The following is a 23,824-nucleotide window of genomic DNA, read 5'->3' as shown; positions in this document are numbered from 1 at the left end:
AGTGATTGGACATCCTTGGATGAGCGAATGGTACAACAGGAAGTGGTACTTGCTGCTGGTGGAAGTGTCCATCGTTACTAAACCACCTGAGTAATCTTTGGACCAGCTCTATCAAGCTTCTTGCAGTTTGCCCCAATGAAGTCACCAGTGACATAGGGTCACAGGAACCTACAGGGATGTTGTTTGCTGTTTTCTTGAAATGAGCAGATAACAAGCAACTTAAATGTCTTTTACAATAAAAAAAAAAATTAAACACAACTCCACAACTAAAGAGATTAACACATCATTGTAAATTATTCCTGCTGGCAAATATGAGATAAGAAGTATCTTCTTTGGGTGTGGAGCCAAGGGAACCCTCCTACACTGTTGGTGGGAATGTAAATTGGTACCGTCACTAGAAAACAGTATAGAGGTTCCTCAAAAAACTGAAAATAGAATTGCCATTTGATCCAGCAATCCTACTCCTGGGCATCTATCCAGACAAAACTATAATTAGAAAAAATACATGCGCTCCTGTGTTCATAGCAGCACAATTCACAGTAGCCAAGACATGGAAACAATCCAGATGTCCATTGACAGAAGAATGGGTAAAGAAGATGTGGTTAAAATATATACAATGGAATACTACTCAACCATCAAAAAAGAATTTAAAATGCCATTTATAGCAACATGAATGGACCTAGAGATTATCATACTTAGGCGGATTAAGTCAGACAAAGTCAAAAACATATGGTATCACTTATATGTAGTTTCTAAAATATGGCACACATGAGCACATCTACAAAACAGAAACAGACTCACAGACCAAGAGAACAGACTTGTGGTTGTCAGGGCAGAGGGGCGTGCAGGTGGGATGGACTGGGAGTTTGGGGTTAGTAAATGCAAACTATTGTATATAAGATGGATAAACAACAAGATCCTACTGTAGAGTGCAGGGAACTATATTCAGTCTCCTGAGATAAATCACAATGGAAGAGGATATTTAAAAAAATGTGTATATGTGTATAACTGAGTCACTTTGCTGTACAGCAGAAATGAACTCAGCATTGTAAATCAGGAGTTCCCACTGTGGTGCAGTGGAAACGAAATCTGTCTAGGAACCATGAGATTGTGGATTCGATCCCTGGCCTTGCTCAGTGGGTTGAGGATCCGGCATTGCCGTGAGCTGTGGTGTAGATCGCAGATGTGGCTCAGATCTGATGTTGCTGTGGTTCTGGCATAGGCCGGCAGCAACAGCTCTGATTAGACCCATAGTCTGGGAACCTCCATGTGCCACAAGTGCGGCCCTAAAAAAGACAAGAGACAAAACAAAACAAATTGTAAATCAACTATACATCAATTAAAAACTAAAAATGCGTCTCCTTGTGATTCAGGGGGCTGATGTACAGCTGCTGTCTTAAAGCCACTTGCCCATTGTAATAAAGTAAACTGTGCTATTCCTTCAAAAAAAAAAAAAAAAAAAAGAAAAAGAAAAAACAGAAATCTCTAGCAGCTGTGGGTAAGAGCCCTGGCAAAAGCCTATCCATAAAAATGTTGAGCCAATTATAAATTACAAAAATGTGAACTATAAGGAAAAAAATATTTTGTGTGAAACCTTTCCCTTACTCCAGATTCCTTGTTCCTGCTTCTTTCTTTTTCCTTCTTTTTAAAGCCAACTCTTGCTAAGACTTGTGCATTGAATATGAGCTAGAATTAAGTAGGTTCTAGGTTAGTTACTCACCTTTATTGGAAAGAGCCCTGCTTTCAGTTTAAGTCCACATTCTTGGTCTTCCTTTTAAAAAGAGAACCACCTAAGATCTGGAGGCCAGAACTTACCTCTTTTCCTGATGCAGAGGCCCTTCTCCTGAACACTTAGACTCACCAGGGTGTGCTGACCCATCTGTCATTATGTCATTGGAGCCTGCAAATCACAGCCTCTGTGCTGCCTTGAACAGCAGGTCAAGTGCACGATGACCTCAGGCTGCTGGTTTTCTTTTGCCTTTGTTTTTATTTGAGAGACAAGTACATACCCTGGATTTCACCCCTTCTGTCACAGCTTCTGTTTTGGCTGTTTTATTGGTTCCTGGTTGGGGATTTTTCTTGTTTTCTGACTCTATGTATGCACATATATGGATGGTATGTGTGGGCACATATGTCTTGTGTGGTATAAAAATGAAACACATGGGTATGTATGTCCGGGGAGGAAAGGCTTGTAAATAAAGGACAGGAGTTCCCCTGGGATACAATAGGTCGACAGTGTCTCTGGAGCACTGGGATGCAGGTTCGATCCTTGGCCCACCACAGTGGGTTAAGGATCTGGGGTTGCCGCAGCTATGGTGTAGGTTGCAGCTGTGGCTCAGGTCTGATCGCTGGCCTAGGAACTCCATATGTGGCAGGGCAGCCAAAAAATTTTAAAAAAAGGAGGACTGGGGGAAGAATGCCCTTTAAATAAAAGAACAGAAAGAACACAAACCTAGAAAGAGTATCTTAAAAAATGGAAGTGTAGTTTGTATAATTCCATCTTTCTGTTTTTGTTTCTTGAAAAATGCCTTGCTACTTTAATAAGTTTTTTTTTTTTAATTGTTTTTTTTTTTTTCTTTTGGTCTTTTTAGGGCCGTACCTGCGGCGGTGGAAATTCCCAAGCTAGGGTTTGAATTGGAGCTGTAGCCACTGGCCTACACCACAGCCACAGCAACACCAGATCTGAGCCTTGCCTGCTACCTACACCACAGCTCACGATGACGCTGGATCCTGAACCCCCTGAGTGGGGCCAGGGTTTGAACCTGAGTCCTCATGGATACTAGTCAGGTTTCTACTGAACCACAATGGGAACTCCCAGTAAGGTATTTTAATCTTGAATATATTTCAGTCTGGCTTTAATTTTAATACTTTGTGTCTTTTATAGCATTAGCCAGTTAAAAACTTAGGTGCCCATTCTTGCTGGCCATGCACCATGGGAACACAGGCAGGACAGCACGCCCCTGCCTTCTGGGTACAGCTGGGTGGGAAAATGACCCCGACCTTATCTGTGCCTAGTGAGGGTCGGTGTTACCACCTGCCAGGCATCAGGCCTGGTGCTTCACCTTAGTCATTTAATCCTTAATAACCCTTTGAGGTGTCCATAGGATTATCCTCATTTTATTTTTAAATTTTTAAAATTTTTTTAATTTTAATTTTAATTTTTTTTACAGAATAAAATACATATATTTAAACACAGTTACATTCACACAGATTATTATATCATGGATCTTAAGAAACAGATTAAGTGACTCCCTCGGATTATCCTTATTTTAAAACTGAGCCTTAGAGAAGTTTTCAAAAAGTCAGTGGCAGGGGTGGGGTGCAAAAAAAAAAAAAACAAAAAACCCAAAAAAAACAAAAGTCAGTGGTAAAGCCTGCATGTTCCCCAGGTTTGGCCCCCTCTGGTCTTGGCCTGAGTGGGAAAGCTTGTGGGACTTGGCTCCCCTGGGGAAGAGTTGTGAGGATGCGGATCTGACAGGTTCTTTTCCCAGGTTCTGAGTCTTTCCCAGGATATTAGGAAACAAAGAAACAAAACATAATCACCTTGTCCCCCGATCCTTGCCACAGACGTTTGACTTCCCTCTGCAGATTTTAGAATCTGCCCATCTTTTCTTCATCCTAGGACTAGGTGGCATCTTTCCCCTTCTTCTTCCCTGGAATCTCATTTCTGTTAGACAATGGCACTACGTTTCTGGAGTTCTAGTTGCAGCTCAGCAGTAGCGAATCTGACTAGTATCCGTGAGGACTCGGGTTCAATCCCTGGCCTCTCTCAGTGGGTTAAGGATTCAGCTTTGTCATGAGCTGTGGTGTAGGTCGCAGATGTGGCTCGAATCTGGTGTTGCTGTGGCTGTGGTGTAGGGCTGCAGCTGCAGCTTTGATCTGACCTCTAGCCTGGGAGGGAACTTCCATGTGCTACGGGTACAGTGTATGGAAGGAAAGAAAACCACAAGACCAAAATACATAAATAAATAACATGCTTCACTATTTAGCCTGTTTGCCTTTTCCCTTTTGCCTTTGATGGGAGTGCTTAGAGCAATTGTCTTGTTTCAAATTCTTTGTAAATCTTTTCCCTCTAATAGTCCATGTGTCTCCTCAGAATCACCCAGAGGGCCACAGGAGTATATTATCAGACAAACTTTATTACTCTGTTCTTAATATCTTAATACCTTGATTGGTAAAAGGTTCATAAGTTGATTGATATAATTCCATACTCATTGATAACTGTTCTTTAATATTGCCTTTATTTTGAACACTATCACTTTTTAAAATTTGTTTTGTTGTTGTTGTTTAGGGCTGCATTTGTAGCATGTAGAGGTTCCCAGGCTAGGGGTCAGATTGGAGCTACAGCTGCTGACCTACACCACAGCCACAGAAACATGAGATCCGAGCCAAGTGTGCCATCTACACCTCAGCTCGTGGCAATGCCGGATCCTTAACCCACTAAGTGAGGTCAGGGATCAAACCCGCAACCTCATGGTTCCTAGTCAGATTCGTTTCTGCTGCACCACTGCAGGAACACCTGAGCATTATTACCTTTTAAATCCAATAATAATACTTACTTTATGTTCCCTAAAATTCACACAGATAAGTTATTACATTATTGCGTTATAAAAAGTTTTTTCTCTTTTGAGTTCCCGTTGAGGCACAGCAAAAACCAATCTGACTAGGAACCATGGGGCTGAAGGTTTGATCCCTGGCCTCGCTCAGTGGGTTAAGATCTGGCGTTGCCATGAACTGTGGTGTAGGTTGCAGACTTGGCTTGGATTTGGCATTGCTGTGGCTGTGGTATAGGCCGGTGGCTGCAGCTCCAATTGGACCCTAGCCTGGGAACCTCCATATGTCATGGGTGTGGCCCTAAAAAGACATGAGGCAAAAAAAGAAAAAAGAAAAAGAAAAAGAAAGTTTTCTGTTTATCAAGTTTGGTCAAATTCTCTTTAAAGAGGATGTTTTTATACATGCAAAAATATACTTGCATTTCATTTTGTACTATAGAGCTGATTTAGAACATATATTGTGTTTTATTAAGCAGACTGTTTTCTCTCCCTTGAAGTCTGGATTTTGAGACTGTATAAAGGTTGGTTAGGAGTTCCACTGTGGCACAGTGGGTTAAGAATGCAACTGCAACAACTCAGGTCACTGGAGGGGTGCTAGTTTGATTCCAGCCCAGTTCAGTGGGTTAAAGGATCCCACATTGATGCATCTGAAGCTTGGACTCAATCTCTGCCCTGGGAACTTATATATGCAGTGGGTGTGGCCATTCTTTAAAAAAAAAGGTTGATTAGGCCAAGAATTCTTAAATGGTGTATATGGCAAATATCACTTTTCTAGAAAAGATGTAGAAACTAAATGTAACAATAGAAGCAAAATGAAATGGGAGTTGACTGAGATAAGGAACTTTTGCCTTCAATGTTTTAAACCAACATTTTATTTATTTTTTTTATTTTTATTTATTTATTTATTTTTTGTCTTTCTGCTATTTCTTTGGCCGATCCTTCGGCATATGGAGGTTCCCAGGCTAGGGGTCAAATCGGAGCTGTAGCCACCGGCCTACGCCAGAGCCACAGCAACACGGGATCCGAGCCGCATCTGCAACCTACACCACAGCTCACGGCAACGCCGGATCGTTAACCCACTGAGCAAGGGCAGGGACCGAACCCGCAACCTCATGGTTCCTAGTCGGATTCGTTAACCACTGCGCCACGACGGGAACTCCAAAACCAACATTTCAAAAAATAGTGGTGAGCTGGAGGAGGCTCTTTAAGTAGGAAATTTATTTAAATTCTTGAAAAGCTATTTTAGTAAAAGACCATATGACCTACTGATAAAAGTACACAGTTGGAGCTCTGAAACTTATTTCCAAATTTCCATAGGCTTCAAATTATAAAAGCATAGAGTTTACGTGAGAGAAAAAGAACCATGGGTTTGGTCATTTACTCACCCCCTGAAGTCTCATGACAGTTTGCTTTTAGTGACAGGTTGGTTCTACAGCCTTATCTGTGCAGAGGCCTACTGACACCACGCTCTTCCTAACTTTAGTTTCCTTTTATTTAACAATAGATGCTGTCTGTGCTACAGGTTTGTTATTAGGCTACGCTTAGCATATAGTATAAAGTATTCTACTGTTTATGATGAGGAGATTCATCATTTGTATTTATTTTTTTAATTATTTTTATTTTTTCCATTATAGCTGGTTTACAGTGTTCTGTCAATTTTCTACTGTACAGCAAGGTGACCCAGTCTCACATACATATATACATTCTTTTTTCTCACATTATCCTGCTCCATCATAAGTGACCAGATGTAGTTCCCAGTGCTACACAGCAGAATCTCATTGCTTATCTATTCCAAAGGCAATAGTTTGCCTCTATGAACCCCAAATTCCCAGTCCATCCCATTCCCTCCCCCTCCCCCTTGGCAACCACAAGTCTGTTCTCCAAGTCCATGAGTTTCTTTTCTGTGGAAAGGTTCATTTGTGCCATGTATTAGATTCCAGTTATAAATGATATCATATGGTATTTGTCTTTCTCTTTCTGACTGACTTCACTTAGTATGAGAGTCTCTAGTTCCATCCACTCTGACTGGTGAGGTGGTACCTCATAGTAGTTTTGATTTGCATTTCTCTAATAATCTGTGATGTTGAACATTTTTTCATGTGCTTGTTGGCCATCTGTATATCTTCTTTGGAGAAATGTCTATTCAGGTCTTTTGCCCATTTTTCCGGTGGGTTGTTGGTTTTTTTGCTGTTGAGTTGTACAAGTCGTTTGTATATCTTAGAGATTAAGCCCTTGTCAGTTGCATCGTTTGAAACTATTTTCTCCCATTCTGTAAATTGTCTTTTGGGGTGTTTTTATGGTTTCCTTTGCTTTGCAAAAGCTTGTCAGTTTAATTAGGTCCCACTGGTTTATTTTTGCTTTTATTTCTGTTGCTTTGGGAGACTGACCAGAGAAAATGTTTGTAAAATTAATGTGAGAGAATGTTTTGCCTGTGTTCTCTTCTGGGAGTTTGATGGTGTCTTGTGTTTAAATCTTTAAGCCATTTTGAGTTTATTTGTGTACATAGTGTAAGGGTGTGTTCCAGTTTCATTGATTTACATGCGGCTGTCCAGTTTTCCCACCACCACTTGCTAAAAAGACTGTCTTTTGAACCATTTTATATTCTTGCCTCCTTTGTCAAGGATTAATTGACCATAGGTGTCTGGGTTTATTTCTGGGTTCTTTATTCTGTTCCATTGGTCTGTATGTCTGTTTTGGTGCCAGTAGCACACTCTTGATGACTGTGGCTTTGTGATATTGCCTGAAGTCTGGGGGAGTTAGGCCTCCTGCTTGATTTTTGTTCCTCAGAATTACTTTGGTCTTTTGTGGTTCTGTATAAATTTTTGGATTGTTTGTTCTAGTTCTGTGAAAAATGTCTTGGGTAATTTAATAGGGATTGCATTGAATCTGTAGATTGCTTTGGGTAGTATGGCCATTTTTACAATATTAATTTTTCCAACCCAGGAGCATGGAATATCTTTCCATTTCTTTGAATCCTCTTTAATTTCCTTGATTAATGTTTTATAGTTCTCAGCATATAAGTCTTTCACCTCCTTGGTCAGGTTTATTCCTAGGTACCTGATTTTTTTGGGTGCCATCATTTATATTTAAAATGTTTTTATAGTTTCTTATCAAATGTGTTCATCAGTCTGTGAAATTTTTGCTTTAGATTTCTGACCTCTTTATTTTATTTCATAACATAGTTATATTACTTACTGATTTACGAAAAGAATTCTTTATGATTTTGAGCCAAATAAAATTTGTGGTATAGCTATAAATGTTAGATGATTCTCTTCTCAATTGCTATTTTAACGAAATTGTGAAATATCAATTTTCCTTTTATTATTAAGTGTACTTGTCATGATATTATGGTGAATAAATCCAGCCCAGCTTTGAGGGTGTTTTCTTTTTTTGGGGGGGGAAGAGGGGCATCCTATTTTTTTAGTTCTAATTGCTAAACGATTTTTTTTTTTTTTTGTATTTGCAGCTGGTTTTAGGAGGAGTTTCCGTCTTAGTAGGAAAGATAAGAAAACAAACAAATCCATGTATGAGTGCAAGAAGAGTGACCAGTATGACACCGCTGACATCCCCACCTACGAGGAGGTGACACCCTATCGACGGCAGACTCATGAGAAGTACAGGCTCGTCGTCTTGGTGGGTAAGTGGTTGTTTGGTGTGTGACGTTGAGGAAATAAGCGAGATGGTGACAATTTAACTTCAGAGAGCAGGATGCTGGAAGTTTTCAAGCTAAAAAATCTCATGCTGGAGTTGTCATTGTGGCTCAGCATGCCAACTAATATCCATGAGGATGCTGGTTCGATCCCAAGCCTTGTTAATTTGGTTAAAGATCTGGCATTGCCATGAGCTGTGGTGTAGGTCACAGATGTGGCTCGATCTTGAGTGGCCGTGGCTGTGGCTGGCAGCTGCAGCTCCAATTCAACCCAAATCTTGAACCCCTTTTGTGTGGCCTCTAAAACGAAATCTTTAGGAGTATCCTGTCGTGACACATCGGAAACGAATCCCACTAGGAAGCATGAGGTTGTGGGTTCGATCCCTGGCCTCGCTCCATTGGGTTAAGGATCCGATGTTGCAATGAGCTGTGGTGTAGGTTGCAGCTATGGCTCGGATCTGACGTTGCTGTGGCTGTGGCTCAGGCCTGCAACGACAGCGCTGATTAGACCCCTAACCTGAGAACCTCCATATACCATAGGAGCAGCCCTAAAAAGGACAGAAGACTGAATAAATAAATAAAAAGAACTCTTTAGTCTTTTGGTCCTTAGATGGCATTGAGGAGACTTCCAAGACATTTGTGCTCATGATATTGGTGTTTTAGTGACCCTTTGTAGGTGGAGAGAGAGCAGACACCATTGCCCTGTAAGCAGACACTGTTGCCCTGTATTAAGTATATCAGGGCAATTCAGAGACATTGCTGGATCCTTACCCTGCTGCGCCATTGTGAGAGCTCTCATTAATGCAGAATTTTTTAAGTCCATACCTCATGGCATATGGACTTTCTGGGCCAGGGATCAGATCCAAGCCAGAGTTGTGACCTAAGCCACAGCTGCAGCAACGCCCAATTCTTAGCCCACTGTGCCGGGCTGGGAATCAAACCTGTGTCCCAGAGCTTCCAAGACTCCACCGATCCCATTGTGCCACAGTGGCACTCCTTTAAGTGCATACTTTTGCATTACAACAGGACAGACATAATGGGAAATATTTGCCTTACTCTTTTTGGCATGTTAGACTGTATATTATACCCAGCAAAGGAGTATATCTTGTATCTCTATGTGAAAAATAGAGAAAGAAAATCACATAAAAATGACAAATTCATGTGGACGTCTTAACCTTGTTTCCACCAAAGGAAGGCTGCGTAAACCTTTCTAGTGAGGAATGCCTGCACAGGGGCAGATTGGGAAATCGCATTGAGCTGGTGTCACTGAGTATAAGGATGTGTCTTCCCTCCTCCACCGCACCTTGACTTTCTGTGGCCTGGCCTTTTCTTTTCTTTTCTTTTTTTTTTTTTTTTTTTTTTTTTTTTTTTTTTTGCCTTTTCTAGGGCTGTGCCCGCAGCATATGCAGGTTCCCAGGCTAGTCTAATCAGAACTGTAGCCACTGGCCTACGCCAGAGCCACAGCAACACAGGATCCGAGCCGAGTCTGCAACCTACACCACAGCTCACGGCAACGCCGGATCCTTAACCCACTGAGCGAGGCCAGGGATCGAACCCGCAACCTCATGGTTTCTAGTCGGATTTGTTAACCACTGCACCACGCCTGGACTGGCCTTTTCTAAAGAGCTTCCCACTGTTCACTTTCTTCAATGTGGTCCCTGCTTAGAAAACCTCCTGCTTGTCTGTATGACACAGCTGGAGGTATCAGAAATTTAGAGTTCATTGCCTAGAGAAATCCCCGGCTGTGAGATGCCATGATATAGGGTAGGATAATGTCAACAGTAAGGAGGTTAGAAACAGGCTTCTAGAGTAGGACAGGCTGAGGCCCTACCAATTCTGCTCTTGAGTAGCTGGCTAACACCTGCACCTCTCGGATTGTCTCTGGCTTCAGTTTCTTCATCTAAATAACCAGACATGGAGTTCCCGTCATGGCGCAGTGGTTAATGAATCTGACTAGGAACCATTAGGTTGCAAATTCAATCCCTGGCCTCGCTCAGTGGGTTAAGGATCTGGTGTTGCCATGAGCTGTGGTGTAGGTTGCAGACGAGGCTCAGATCCCACTTTGCTGTGGCTCTGGCATAGGCTGGCGGCTACAGCTCCAATTAGACCCCTAGCCTGGGAACCTCCATATGCCTCGAGAGCGCCCAAGAAATGGCAAAAAGACAAAAAAATAAATAAATAAATAAATAAAAAAACCAGGACAGGAGTTCCCACTGTGGCGCAGTGGGATTAAGGATCTGACTGCAGCATCTCAGGTCCCTGCAGAGGCGCAGGTTCCATCTCTGGCCTGGCACAGTGGGTTAAAGGATCTGGCCAACTGTGGCTCAGATTCAGTCCCTGGCCCAGGAACATCCATATGTCACAGGTAAGGCCATTAAGAGAGAGAGGGAGGAAGGGAGAGAAAAAAAAAAGAGAGAAAGGAAAAGAAAGGGAGGGAGGGAGGAAGGAAAAACCAGGATAGTAAGATCACCTGCTTCCTAGGTTGTTTGAGGGCTAAATGATGCCAAAGCTTTAGACTAATTCCTGGCTCTGAAGTTTGTTTTTGTTTTTGTTTTTTTTTTTTTGGTATCATATCAAATTTTATTATAGAATATTAGTGTTTAAAGGAAAATATTGTGAATAAGCTTCATAAATATTTATTAACTATTGGCATTTTTAAAGTTTCTTTTTCTATTATTATTATTTCCCCTATACAATATTTTCCCCCTACTGTATAGCATGGTGACCCAGTTACACATACATGCACACATTCTTTTTTCTCTCATTATCATGTTCGGTCATAAGTGACTAGACATAGTCCTCAGTGCTTAACAGCAGGATCTCCTTGCTAATCCATTCCAAAGGCAATAATCTGCATCTATTAACCCCAAGCTCCCAATCCATCCCACTCCCTCCCCTCCCCGTAGGCAACCACAAGTCTATTTTCCAACTCCATGATTTTCTTTTCTGTTGAGAGATTCATTCGTGCTGTATATTAGATTCAAGATATCAGTGATATCATATGGTATTTGTCTTTCTCTTTCTGACTTACTTCACTCAGTATGAGAGTCTCGAGTTCCATCCATGTTGCTGTGAATGGCATTATTTTGTTCTTTTTGATGGCTGAGTAATATTCCATGTGTATATATAAAACGTCTTCCTAATCCAATCATCTGTCAATGGACATTTGGGTTGTTTCATAAAATGTAGCCCTTTATACATTAGCTAAAAATATGAGCAAGATAAACATGAAATGTTCAAATATGACTAAGCCTCTGCTGATTTTGAAGCTCATTGTTCACAGTACTTAATAAGGAGTTCCCATTGTGGCTCAGTGGATTAAGAACCCAACATAGTGTCCATGAAGATGTGGGTTTGATCGCTGGCCTCACTCAGTAGGTTAAGGATCTGGTGTTGCCTCAAGCTGCAGTGTAGGACTCAGATGCGGCTCAGATTCAACCCCTAGCCTAGGAACATCCATATGCCACAGGTGTGGCCATAAAAAGAAAAAAAAAAAAAACAAAACCAAGCAAAACAAAACACAAGTTAAATTAGATCACTTAGCAGTTTATCATCTGAAAGAGGTAATCAAGCAGTGGACTGGGATTTTGGAAATTCTCCTTGTTCCTGCATTAAACGTTTGCTTTCTCTGACTGTAAAAATGTATGTTTAGGAAGCAGTTCCTGGATCCTGTAACATGTACCAAAGACAGAAAGAGATGAAGCATTGTGGGGCTCAAGCCTTGTTTGTTTTCTCCCAGTGTTCTCAGAGCCACTAGGAATAATGGTATTTACCTTTAAAGGTTAGATAAGTCTCATTAAGGAGCTGCCCAGAAGAATCTCTTCATTTTTACCATAATATTGCATGGTTTTACTTGATTTTCAAGAAGTTAAAATACGCCATGTTCTTAACATGGCAAAAATATGACAGTGGAGAACTCTTGTTTGTTTTGTTTTGTTTTCTTGGCCACACTGGAGGCATGAGGAAATTTCCAGGCCAGGGATCAAACCCATGCCACAGCTATAACTAGAGCCACAGCACTGACAATGCATGATCTTTAAACCACAGTGCCACCAGGGAACTCTGACAGTGAACTTTGAGTCTTGTTCGGAAGTGTTAATTTCCTCTTCATACTGTGAACAGGTGCTTCTTCAAAGACTCGTTTTAACATGAAAACATCTCAGTGACAGTTTCTGCTGTATTCCCTTCTGCCTTTAAATGTATTTTCCAGAGTTCCCATCTTGGCTTAGTGGAAATGAATCTGACTAGTGTCATGAGGATGCAGGTTCGATCCCTGGCCTGGCTCAGTGGGTCAAGGATCCGGCGTTGCTGTGAGTTGTGGTGTAGATCGCAGATGCAGCTTGGATCCCTCGTTGCTGTGGTTATAGGCTGGTGGTTATAGCTCCAATTCGACCCCTAGCCTGGAAACCTCCATGTGCCACGAGTGCGGCCCTAAAAAACACCAAAAAAAAATTTTTCCAAAAAAGTGTGTTAAAGCCAGTGTTAAGCATTTCATATACTTTTTTACATAAGTTTTTTCTTTAGTGAAACCTAACTTTTTAAAAAGTAAAATAATAAAGTCAAATAATCTGTGTGTCGGCGGGGTGGGGGCAGGGGAGAGGGGCAGGGGAAAAGCTTTGGTGTTAAAAATCTACTAAAACACATCACAGCCTACACCGGTCAAGAGCAGAAAGTCATCTTGTGCAGAGTCAGACAATTTGTGACTTGTTCTGTCTGGTTGTGAGACCTAAGAGGAAACTGATGATAACTCTTTCTGTATATTTCACGTTTCTAGCTTGAGCATGAAGTTCTCTTCTGCACTCTTTTGTGCTGAATCTTGTATGTTGTCTCAAGACTGCTTCGTGGAAGTAGTTTAACTGTCATCATTTTCCCATAAACCTAATGACAAAAAGTCTCCCGCATAAAGCGGAGAGAAAAGCAAGCATTCAAGACTCAGTATAAATGTTAATACGTGTGTTAGAAACCACATGGCTTTTGTCGAACTTTGATTGAAGGTTTGTAGGCATTAGAGTCTATCCTGCAGCATTTCGTATAGACAGCTATAAACCCCAAAGTTATAACCAGATCTATGAACATGTGATGGCTCTAAAATTATAATCCTTGTAGATAAGAGGTTAAAATGATCTTTGTTAGAATCATAGTTGGCTTTTTAGGGTCTGTCTCACACGTTGACATGCTGTCTTAATTTCTCAGCATAAATCACAGTTGTGTTCATTCAGCGGATGTGTGTGGCACACTCACTGTGCCAGGCACCATTCTAGGCGCGAGTTCATCATTGAGTAACACAAACGTTTTTTCCCTCGTGGTATTTGCATTTCTAATAGACAAAAATTATATTCGTAATAAATTGGTAATAAATAATAAGGTCAATTGTATTGTCCGTAGAGGGTGATTAGTGGTAGAGAAGAAAGTAAAACCAGAGCTGAATCAGGGGACTTGGGAGTTTGCCATTTTGAGTCAAGATCATGGTAGCCTCATTGAAAAAGCTGCTTATTTTTATTTTTTGCCCTTTTAGGGCCACACCCGCGGCATGTGGAGGTTCCCAGGCTAGGGGTCGCATCCGAGATGTAGCTGCCGGCCTGTACCACAGCCACAGCCACTCGGGATCAGGGCCATGTCTGCCACCTACACCACAGCTCACAGCAACACCAGATCCTTAACCCACTGAGCGAGGGGCAGGGATCGAACCTATGTCTTCATGGATACTGGTCGGGTTCGTTAACCACGGAGCCATGACAGGAACTCAGAAAAAGCTGCATTTTTGAGAAGACTGTTAAGTAAGAAATTATCCATGTTCCCTTCTACTTAGCTGAGGATGGTTTTATTTTGCTGCATTCTTGTCATTCCCCTGAGTTAGAAGTGAGACAAGGGCTTAAATTAGTCTAAGTTTGTAAATAGCTGCTTTGGAAAATGATGCTCTTTCAACAAACTCCTGTTTCCCTTTTTTTTTTTTTTTTCTCTTTCTCTTTTTCCTCCTTTTTTTCCTCCTCCTCCTTCTGCTTCTGACATCAGCATAATAATTGAGGCGATTGCCTTTTCTTCCATTAAGAAAGCAACAGGGGAAGGAAAATCAGAATCTCTCTCAGGGCTTGTTATGAACTGCTAAGTTGCTACATTTTTTTTCTGTAGTTTTGATTCCAGGGGAACTTTAAAATGAGTTTTATAAACAGATGTGTCACCCTCCAACACAAAAATCCAGCCAACCACTAATGTGATCATTATAAGATCATTATAAGATGGTATAATAGCATGATTGTTTTTATGTTATGCCCAGAGTAACAAATACTGTAGCGTTCCAGTGTGGTAAGTAGACTTTGTGTAGCATGCGTCTCTTCCAGGGGATTCTTGGAGATTTCTGGCCAATACTGGAACATACCTGGGGGAAAAATGTGGAAGAAATCTCTTGTTAAGCAGTGCAGGTAAACTGAAGGAAAACGCACAGTAAAAGCTACATCTGTGTCAGTAGCTTTCCACATGATATGCCATTTTTATGTCGGTGCCAACATGTTCAAAGATCAGTAGCAGAAGTGAATAGTACTTGATCAGAGCAACAGATTCCTTTCCTATATGTAATGTATATTAGACATAATATATCTTTAGACATAATATATTTTTATTATAAATAAAAATCAATTTTATCCTTAATACATTATGACTGTTACATGAATATATAGTGTGGTAAAACTAATTGGGCTAATCTTGACTTAACCTCTCTCTCTCTCTGAGAAGTTTCCTTCTAACAACAGAACACTCTCATCTTTAGCATAGTGACCTTTTATGTGTAGTGTACCACATCCATACTTAGATTAGTAAATTCAATTTGATGCTCATCAGCCTTAAGAAAAACTGCAACTAAATTCTATGCTGGAGGAGTTCCCTGGTGGCCTGTCAGTTAAGGATCCAGCATTGTCACTGCTGTGGCTTGGGGTACTGGTGTGGTGTTCCATCCCTGCCCAGGGACGTCCACATTTTTTTGGTGTAACCCCAAAAAATTCCATGCTGTACATTTTCAAATAGAAATTACCTTATTCTAATTCTTTGCAGGACTATATGAGTGTCATTTAAAAAAAAAAATACCACTTATCGTTGGTTTCAAACATTATTTTCACAGTAGTAATACATTATTATTCTAGTAAGTAATTATTCATTAACTCAGGATTTGTGCTAACACACATAAATGAGTAGATGGTTCATGCTTCAAAGTACAAAGACAAAAACAAAACAAAAAAGTGCAATGTTGTAGAGCGTGGCCACTTTTTTTTTTTTTTTTTTTTTTGCTTTTTAGGGCTGCACCCGTGGCATATGGAGGTTCCCAGGCTAGTGGTCTAATTGGAGCTACAGCTGCCAGGCTACACCCCAGCCACAGCAATGCAGGATCAGAGCCACGTCTGCGACCTACACCACAGCTCAGGGCAACGCTGGATCCTTGACTCACTGAGCAAGGCCAAAGATCAAACCTGCATCCTCATGGATGCTAGTCGGGTTTGTTAACCCCTGAGCCATGACGGGAACTCCTTTTTTTTTTTTTTTTTTTTTTTTTTTTAAGTGTAAGATCATAAGCATTGTTTCAGCGTTCTTTCAGTTTCAAAGTCCTACTGCAGGCACTGGTTTTACTGCCTTAATGCTTTCTTCACTCATTTATTTAGCTTTTAAAAGTTTTAATTTTACTTGTCTGTTAAAGTAGATCTGTTGGGGGTCCCGTTTACAGAGTGAAAAACCTTTATGGATTAACATAAAAGATATACTAGCATTCTAATACAAACTTATTTCTTGTTTTCTACATATAAACATGTATTATAAATCAAACTTTTACCTATATTCATGGAAGAAAAAGAAAATCTGAAAAGAGGATAAAAACAACTCAACCTCTCATAACTACATGCATAATGAATCAGTCATTTCAACAGATTTTGGCGCATTTGTGTCAAAAGTTGTCACATGTCACATGTCAAAGTTGTCCTATGTCACATGTCAAAGTTGTCCTATGTAAATAAAGGCTGAGAATTTACCAGTTTTTGAAAAATCTTTTTAAAAAGTATAAATTGATTTTTTTGATTCCATATTTTTCATTTCATAATGATCACCAAGATAAGTCCAGTTACTGTCACCATACCAAGTTATTATAATATTATTGACTATATTCCCTATGCTGTGTATTACTTCCCCATGACTTATTTTTATTACTGCATTTCGGTACCTCTTAATCTCCCTCAACTATGTCACTTATCCACCCAGCCCCCTTCCCTCTGGCAACCACCACTTTGTCCTCTGTACCTTTGGGTGTGTTTCTGTTTTGTTTGTTCATTTGTTTTGATTTTTAGATTCCACATGTACGCGAAATCCTACTATATATGTTTTTCACCATATGACTTATTTCACTTTAGCATACAACTCTCTGTGTTGTAGCAGATGTCTAGGTTTCATTCTTATGGCTGAGTAAGACTCCACTGTATGTATTACATACCACCTCTCCTTTATCTGTTCATCTGTCAATGGACTCAGGTTTCCCCCCTATCTTGGCTATTGGAAATAAAACTGTAGGGAACATAAGGGTACATACGTCTTTATGAGTAGTATTTTTGTTTTCTTTGGAAAAATATCCAGAAGGAAAATTGCTGTATTACATCCTAGCTCTGTTTTTAATTTTTTTCCTTTTTATGGCCACGCCTGCAGCATATGGACGTTCCAGGCAAGGGGTAGAATTGGAGCTGCAGCCTTGGCCTATGCCACAACCATGGCAACACTGGACCTGAGCAGCATCTGCGACTTACACTGCAGCTTGCCCCAACACCAGATCCTTAATGCACTAAATCAGATCCACATACTCACGGAGACTGCATTGGGTACTTACCTGCTGAGCCACAGCAGGAACTCCTATCTTTAATTTTTTAAGGAATCTCCATACTGTTCTCCATAGTAGCTGTACCAATTTACATTCCCACCAACAGTGTATGAGGGTTCCCTTTTCTCCATATCCTCACTAACACTTGTTATTGGTTGTCTTTTGGATGATAGCCATCCTAATAGGCATGATGTGGTATCTCTGGTTTTGATTTGCATTTCCCTGGTGATTAGTGCCATTGAGCATCTTTTCATGTGTTGTTGGCCATCTGTATGTCACCTGTGGAAAAATGTCTATTCAGGTCCTCTGCCCATTTTTAAGGAGGTTGCTTAAAAAGTTAGTGGTATGAGTTCTTTGTATATTTTGGATATTAACCACTTACCAGATATTTCATTTGCAAATATCTTCTCCCATTCAGTAGGCTGCCTTTTCACTTTGTTGATAGTTTCCTTTTTTTGTGCAAAAGCTTTTCAGTTTGATGTAGTTCCCTTTATTTTTGCTTTTGTGTCCCTTGTGTATAGAGATAGATTAAAAAAAAAAAATACTGCAAAGACCAGTGGCAAAGAGCGTAGTGCCCATGTTTTCTTCCAGAAGTTTTATACTTTCAAGTCTTACATTTAAGTCTTTATTCCATTTTGAATTTATTGTTGTGCATGGTGTGAGAGAATAGTCCAGTTTGATTCTTTTGCATGTAGCTGTCCAGTTTTTCCAGCACCATTTATTGAAGGGACTATCTCTTCCCCTTGTATATTCTTGGCCTCCTTTGTTGTAGACTAGTTGACCATACGTGCATGGGTTATTTCTGGGTTCTCTGTTCTGTTCCATTGATGTATGTGTCTGTTTTGTGCCAGGATCATCCTGTTTAAATTACTACAGGTTTGTAGAATAGTTTGAAATCAGGGAGTATGATGCCTCCAGCTTTGTTCTTCTTAAGATTGTTTTGGATATTGAGACTCTTCTGTGTTTCCATATAGGTTTTAGTATTAATCATTCTAGTTTTGTGAAAAATGCTATTGGTATTTTAATAGCAATTATTCTGAACCAGTGGATTTTCTTGGGTAGAATGGTCATTTAACAATAGTAATTTTTCCAATCCATGAACATATTTTATCTGTCCCTCTGTTTGTGTCACCTTCAATTCTTTATCAATGTCTTATACATTTCTAAGAACAGGTCTTTTACCTCCTTAGGTAGGTTTATTCCTAGGATTTTCTAAGTATGGTATCATGTCTTCTGCCAAAAGTGACAGTTTTACTTCTTCCTTTCCAATTTGGATTCCTTTTATTTCTTTTTCTTGTCTGATTGCTGTGGCTAGGGCTTCCAATACTATGTTGAATAAAAGTAGCATATAAAATTTTTGTCTTGTAATTGATTTTTAGTCTTGTGGTTAGAAAAGATACTTGACACAATTTTCAGTCTTCTTGCATTTATTGAGACTTGTTTTGTTGCCTAGCATCTGATCTATCTTGGAGAATATCCATGTGCACTTGAAAGGAATATTTTGCTGCTTTTGGGTGGAATGTTCTCTATATATCTATCAAATCCATCTAGCCTTACCTGTCATTTAAAGCCACTGTTTTTACTGATTTTCTCTGAATAATCTGTCCATTAATATTAAGTGGGATGTTAAAGTCCCTTACTATTATTCTGTTACTGTCATTTTTCCTAACGTCTGTTAATATTTGCTTTATTTGTTTAGGTGCTCCTATGTCATTGCATATATATATATAACTTATCTACTCTTACTGGATTGATCCTCTTATCATTATATAATATCCTTCCTTGTTTCTTGTTACAGTGCTTGTTTTAAAGTCTGTTTTGAGTCACATAAGTATTGCTACCCCAACTTTCTGTTTCCATTTGCATAGACTACCTCTTTCTACTCCCTCACTGTCAGTATGAGCCATTAGATCTGGAGTGAGTCTCTGGTAGGCAGCGTGCACACACACACACACACACAATTTTTTTTTTTTTTTTTTTTTTTTCTTTTTAAGGCTGTGCCCGTGGCAAATGGAGGTTCCCAGGCTTGGAGTCAAATCAGAGCTGTAACTGCCGGCCACAGCCACAGCAACATGGGATCCAAGCCACATCTGCGGCCTACACCACAGCTCATGGCAACACCAGGTCCCTAACCCACTGAGCAAGGCCAGGGATCAAACCTGCAATTTCATGGTTACTAGTTGGATTCGTTTCTGCTTTGCCACAATGGGAATCCCTGGTCTTGTTTTTATCCATTCCACCACTGTATGTCTTTTGATTGGAGCATATAGTCCATTTGCATTTAAAGTAATTATTGATAATTTTGAAATTGCTACCATTTTATGAACTGTTTTCTGGTTGTTTTTGTAATTATTTTTTGTTTCTTTCTTCTTTTGTTCTCTTCCCTTTTGATTTGATGGCTATCTTTAGGGTTATGTTTGGATTTCTTTCTCTTTTTTGTGTGTATTTATTATAGACTTTCGAATTGTGGTTACCATGGGATTCTTATTTATCCACCTATATATATATGAAGGAATATTTTAAGTTGCTGATTTTAAGTTTGAACATATTATAACAACTCTGCATTTTTACTCCCCTTTCTCCCACATTTAATATTTTTGACATCATATTTTACATCTTTTGCATATCCCCTAACTACTTATTATGGATGAAGATAATTTTACTACTTTGTCATTTAATCTTCCTGCCAGCTTTATAAGTGTTGATCTACTACCTTTACTGTTTGTTTGCCTTAACCAATGAGATTTTTTTCCTTTTTTTTCTGCTTAGAGAAATCCCTTTAACATTTCTTGTAAAGTTGGTATAGTAGTGTTGAACTCTTTTAGCCTTTGCTTCTCTGTAAAACTCTTTATTGTTCCTTCAGATATGAATGATAGCCTATTCTTGATTATAGGTTTTTTTTTTTTTTCATTTCATCACTTTGAATATATCATTCACTTCCTTCTGCCTGCAGATTTTCTGCTGAAAAGTCAGTACATAGTCTTATGGGATTTCCCTCGTATACAACTAGTTTCTTGCTGCTTTTAAGATTTTCTCTTTATCTTTAATTATCATGTCTTGATGTGGACCTCTTTGGGTTCGTCTTGTTTGGGACTCTATGTGCTTCCTGAACGTGGATATCTGTTTCTTTCTCTGATAAAGGAAGTTTTCCACTATTATTTCTTCAAATATATTCTCTGTCACTTTCTTTCTTCTCCTTCTGGGATTCCTGTAATGGGAATGTTAACTACATTTGATGTTGTTCCAGAGGTCTTTTAGACCACCATCATTTAAAAAAAATTTTGTTGTTGTTTTTGTTTAGTTGGTATGATTTCCACTGTCCTGTCTTCCAGTTCACTTATCTGTTCCTCCGTTTCATCTCATCTACTGTTGATCCTTCTAGTGTGTTTTTCATTATAGTCTTTAGCTCTATTTGGTTTTTCCTTATATTTTTTAACTTGTAAAAATCTCCCTGCATTCATCCATTCTTTCCCCGAGTTTGTTGAGTATCTCAACTTGAGTAAAGTGTCTTTATGGTCATTACCTTGAATTCTTCACTGGGCAGATTGCTTATCTCCACTTAGCTCCTCCTTTGGAGTTTTGTCCTTCTCTTTTGTTTGGAATGTATTCTTCTGTCTCCTCATTTTGCCAAATCTCTGTGTTTATTTCTGTGTATTAATAGGTCAGTTACATTTCCCAATCTTGGAGAAGTAGCCTTTGTAGGAGATGTCCTACACACTCCTCTCTGGTCACCAGAGCTACATGCTCCAGGGCTGCCCACTTTGTGGGCTTTGTGGGCCTTTCTTTTGTGAGGGGGCTGACTACCATGGGTACATTGGTAGTTGGGGCTAGTCCCCAGTCCAGTTGGCTGGCAGGCCCTACCTTGTGGTGACTGTCAGCATACTCTTGTGCAGGGCCAGGTCCCAGTGTGGCTGCTTGCAGGCCCCAGAGTGTACTGGGGCTGGTGCCAGCCCACCGCTGGACAGGTAAGTGCCTGGTGCTAACAGGAAGGACTCCCAAATAGCACTTGCCAGCACTCATATCTTTGTGAATGGCTCCTACTTGCATCTGTTTCCCTAGGAGGAGTGCCAATTGCTTCCTGCCTCTCCAGCAGGCTCTCTAAGATCCGCAGGTGGGTCTGACCTAGGCTCCTTTCAAATTATTGCCTCTGTACTGAGATTTGGAGCATGTGAGACTTTGGGTTTGCCCTTTAAGAGTGGAGTCTGTCTTTCCCACAGTCCTCTAACTCTCCTGAAAGTCAGCCTTACTGGCTTTCAAAGCCAGAAGTTCTGGGGCTCATCTTCTCATTTTAGAACCCCAAGGGTAGGGAGCCCAATGTGGGACCTGGCCCCCAGCTTCTTGGGGAGAACCTCTGCAGTTGTAATTTTCCTCCTGTTTGTGGGTCACCAACCGGGGGTGTGGATCTTGGCTATTTATCTTGTCTCTACCCTGCCTCCGGACTTCTTGTGGTTCCTTCTTTATATCTTTAGTTGTGGAAGGTCTTTTCTGCTGGTCTTTTGGTCATTCTCATCCATAGTTGCTCTGAAAATAGTTATAATTTTGGAGCCATGGAGGGGGTAAGCTCAGGGTCTTCCTACTCCACCATCTTGGCCCCACCCTCCAAAAGTCTTTAAGATAAAAATAAAGGCATTTTTGCATTTAGCTAATGTGAATATTTTCCTAAATGTAAAACTTTAAATAGAAACTTTACTAGCATCATTTTATTAACTCCCCCAAATGGGCTGTATTTCTGTGGCTGAATATGAATGAGGCTTTTACTCATTTATTTGCCTACTTTCAGGAAGGAGTCACAAACAAAATTCACAAAAGTAATTTAAAAATAATATGCCTTTCTAACTATCTTATCCATGTGACATATTTTTTATAAGAATTTCAGGTAATGAGGATTGTCTTGCATGGCTTTATTCATTCTTTCCAGAAATTTGCATGCAAAGTGATTTTCTAAATTGTTACAAAATTAGAAAAGAATACTTATTTACATTTCTGCTTTGAATAGAAACATGGGGGTTTTTGGGTTTTTTTTTTTTTTTTTGTCTTTTTAGGGCTGTACCCACGCCACATGGAGGTTTCCAGGCTAGAGGTCCACTTGGAGCTGTAGCCACTGGCCTATGCCATAGCCACAGCAGCATGTGATCCAGGCTGCATTTGCAGCCTACACCTCAGCTCATGGCAACGCCAGATCCTTAATGCACTGAGCGAGGCCAGGGATCAAACCTGCAACCTCATGGATGCTAGTCAGATTTGTTAACCACTGAGCCACAACGGGAACTCCAGAACATTCTTTTATTTTTAAAGCTAGTAAGCCCATCCACTTTAGTTCACCCCTGGAATTCCAAACTAATAAACTCCCAAATAATTATTTAATGTGCTTTTTTGGCTTCTCCTTTGATAACCTCATTCTGTTCAATTTTCTATAGTTTAGTCCTGGATCAAGAATCCTAATAGAGGAGTTCCTGTTGTGGCTCAGCGGTAGTGAACCTGACTAGTATCCATGAGGATGCAGGTTCGATCCCTAGCCTCGCTCAGTGAAGTGGGTTAAGGATCCATCAGTCACTTGAGCTGAGGTGTAGGTCCCAGACTCAGCTCAGGTCCTGCGTACCTGTGGCTGTGTCATAGGCCTGCAGCTGCAGCTCTGATTCGACCCCTGGCCTGGGAACTTTCATATGCTTCAGGTACAGCCCTAAAAAGACAAAAAAAAAAAAAGAGTCCTAATAGACATGCCCATGTGTGTCTCACAGTCCTGATATGCTTGTCTTCTTCATTACGTTTAGATTTCTCAGAAGTTTGGCATAGAACAAATTTTAATATCACTGGATTTGACCTCTGCCCTCATTTGTACTGGAGTCTTGTATTCCACAAGCATAGCTTTTCATCACTCTTAGAAGTGTGGGGCAGCTTGGAATGGGGTGAAAGACTGTGAAGTCATGGTTATGGCCACAGACAGCTGAGCTACTGGCTCCTGGAGCTTGTGTGTTGTCTCCATTCATTCAATAAGATGATGGAGTGAATGGAGAAAACGCAGATTCTTGGGGAGACGCACAGGCTTCTGAATACCGTAAGCCCCCCTCCAGGTGTGCGATCTCAGGAAAACTCCTCACGCCTTCATTGTCTCAATTTGCTTATCTATAAAGATGAGATAATAGCTTTTGCTGCAGGGATGTTTAGAGGATCCATCATGGTGTATGTGAACCATGGAATCCAAGCCTGCCGTCTGCAAAGATACTGTGTTGTCATCATCTGTACTTTTGCAAAGCCCAGTGCCTGTGCTTTAAATATGTGCCACGTAGCTTACTTCTCTGCTTCTAGTTAGGGTGAACAAGTACAGCCGAGCCCAAGTTCTAGAGTAACTTATTTGTATACATATGCGCGCATGTGTTTCACCCAATTTGATAAAAATGTATACATGGAAGAGGAAATGGATGCATCCCGTTACAGAGGCGTGAGTGGATCTCACTCTGTGCATCTCTGAACCGACTGTGATGCAGATAGGTTTGTGTTCTAAATGCAAACTAGCCGGCTCCAAATGCGACCTCTGCTCGTTCACAGAGAAGAGAGAGACAGGACAGGGCTGTGGATCTCAGTGGTCATCTTATGGTCACGATCCAAGGAGGAACATCTCTAGAATGTCACCAGGGTGGACGGCAGAACTGATCCAGGAGCCTGGTGGGCAATTTAGTAATAAGCACGATTCAAATGATGTGTCCATTTTAACTGTTTTGTGACGCTATCCCACCCTTGAAGATAATGACTTCAAATAACCTAACCTGGGGAAGTTTTTCA

General features: G+C 40.4%; 1 protein-coding gene across 14 annotated transcripts in view; it reads left to right on the top strand.

Moving 5' to 3' along the window:
- Positions 1-23,824, top strand: part of MPP7 (MAGUK p55 scaffold protein 7) — a 345,564-nt gene that overhangs the window by 299,976 nt on the left and 21,764 nt on the right. For 9 of the 14 annotated variants that reach the window (XM_084979996.1, XM_021064734.2, XM_084979988.1 and 6 more), the window contains one exon: positions 8,020-8,190. In XM_084979996.1, coding sequence (XP_084836122.1) covers positions 8,020-8,190 — 171 coding nt within the window. Of the gene's footprint in view, positions 1-8,019; positions 9,437-10,199; positions 10,587-23,824 lie in introns of those variants that run through there. The other 5 variants (XR_014817810.1, XR_014817813.1, XR_014817812.1 and 2 more) reach the window with 5 other exon arrangements.

The sequence above is a fragment of the Sus scrofa genome, chromosome 10, assembly GCF_054392235.1.
Source record: "Sus scrofa isolate SSC_HxYL_T2T_F1_AM1 chromosome 10, Sscrofa_HxYL_maternal_Yorkshire_Landrace_v2.0, whole genome shotgun sequence".
Lineage (NCBI taxonomy): Eukaryota > Metazoa > Chordata > Mammalia > Artiodactyla > Suidae > Sus > Sus scrofa.
The sequence above is the reverse complement of the archived record's forward strand: the minus strand, read 5'-3'. Positions and strand labels throughout refer to the sequence as shown.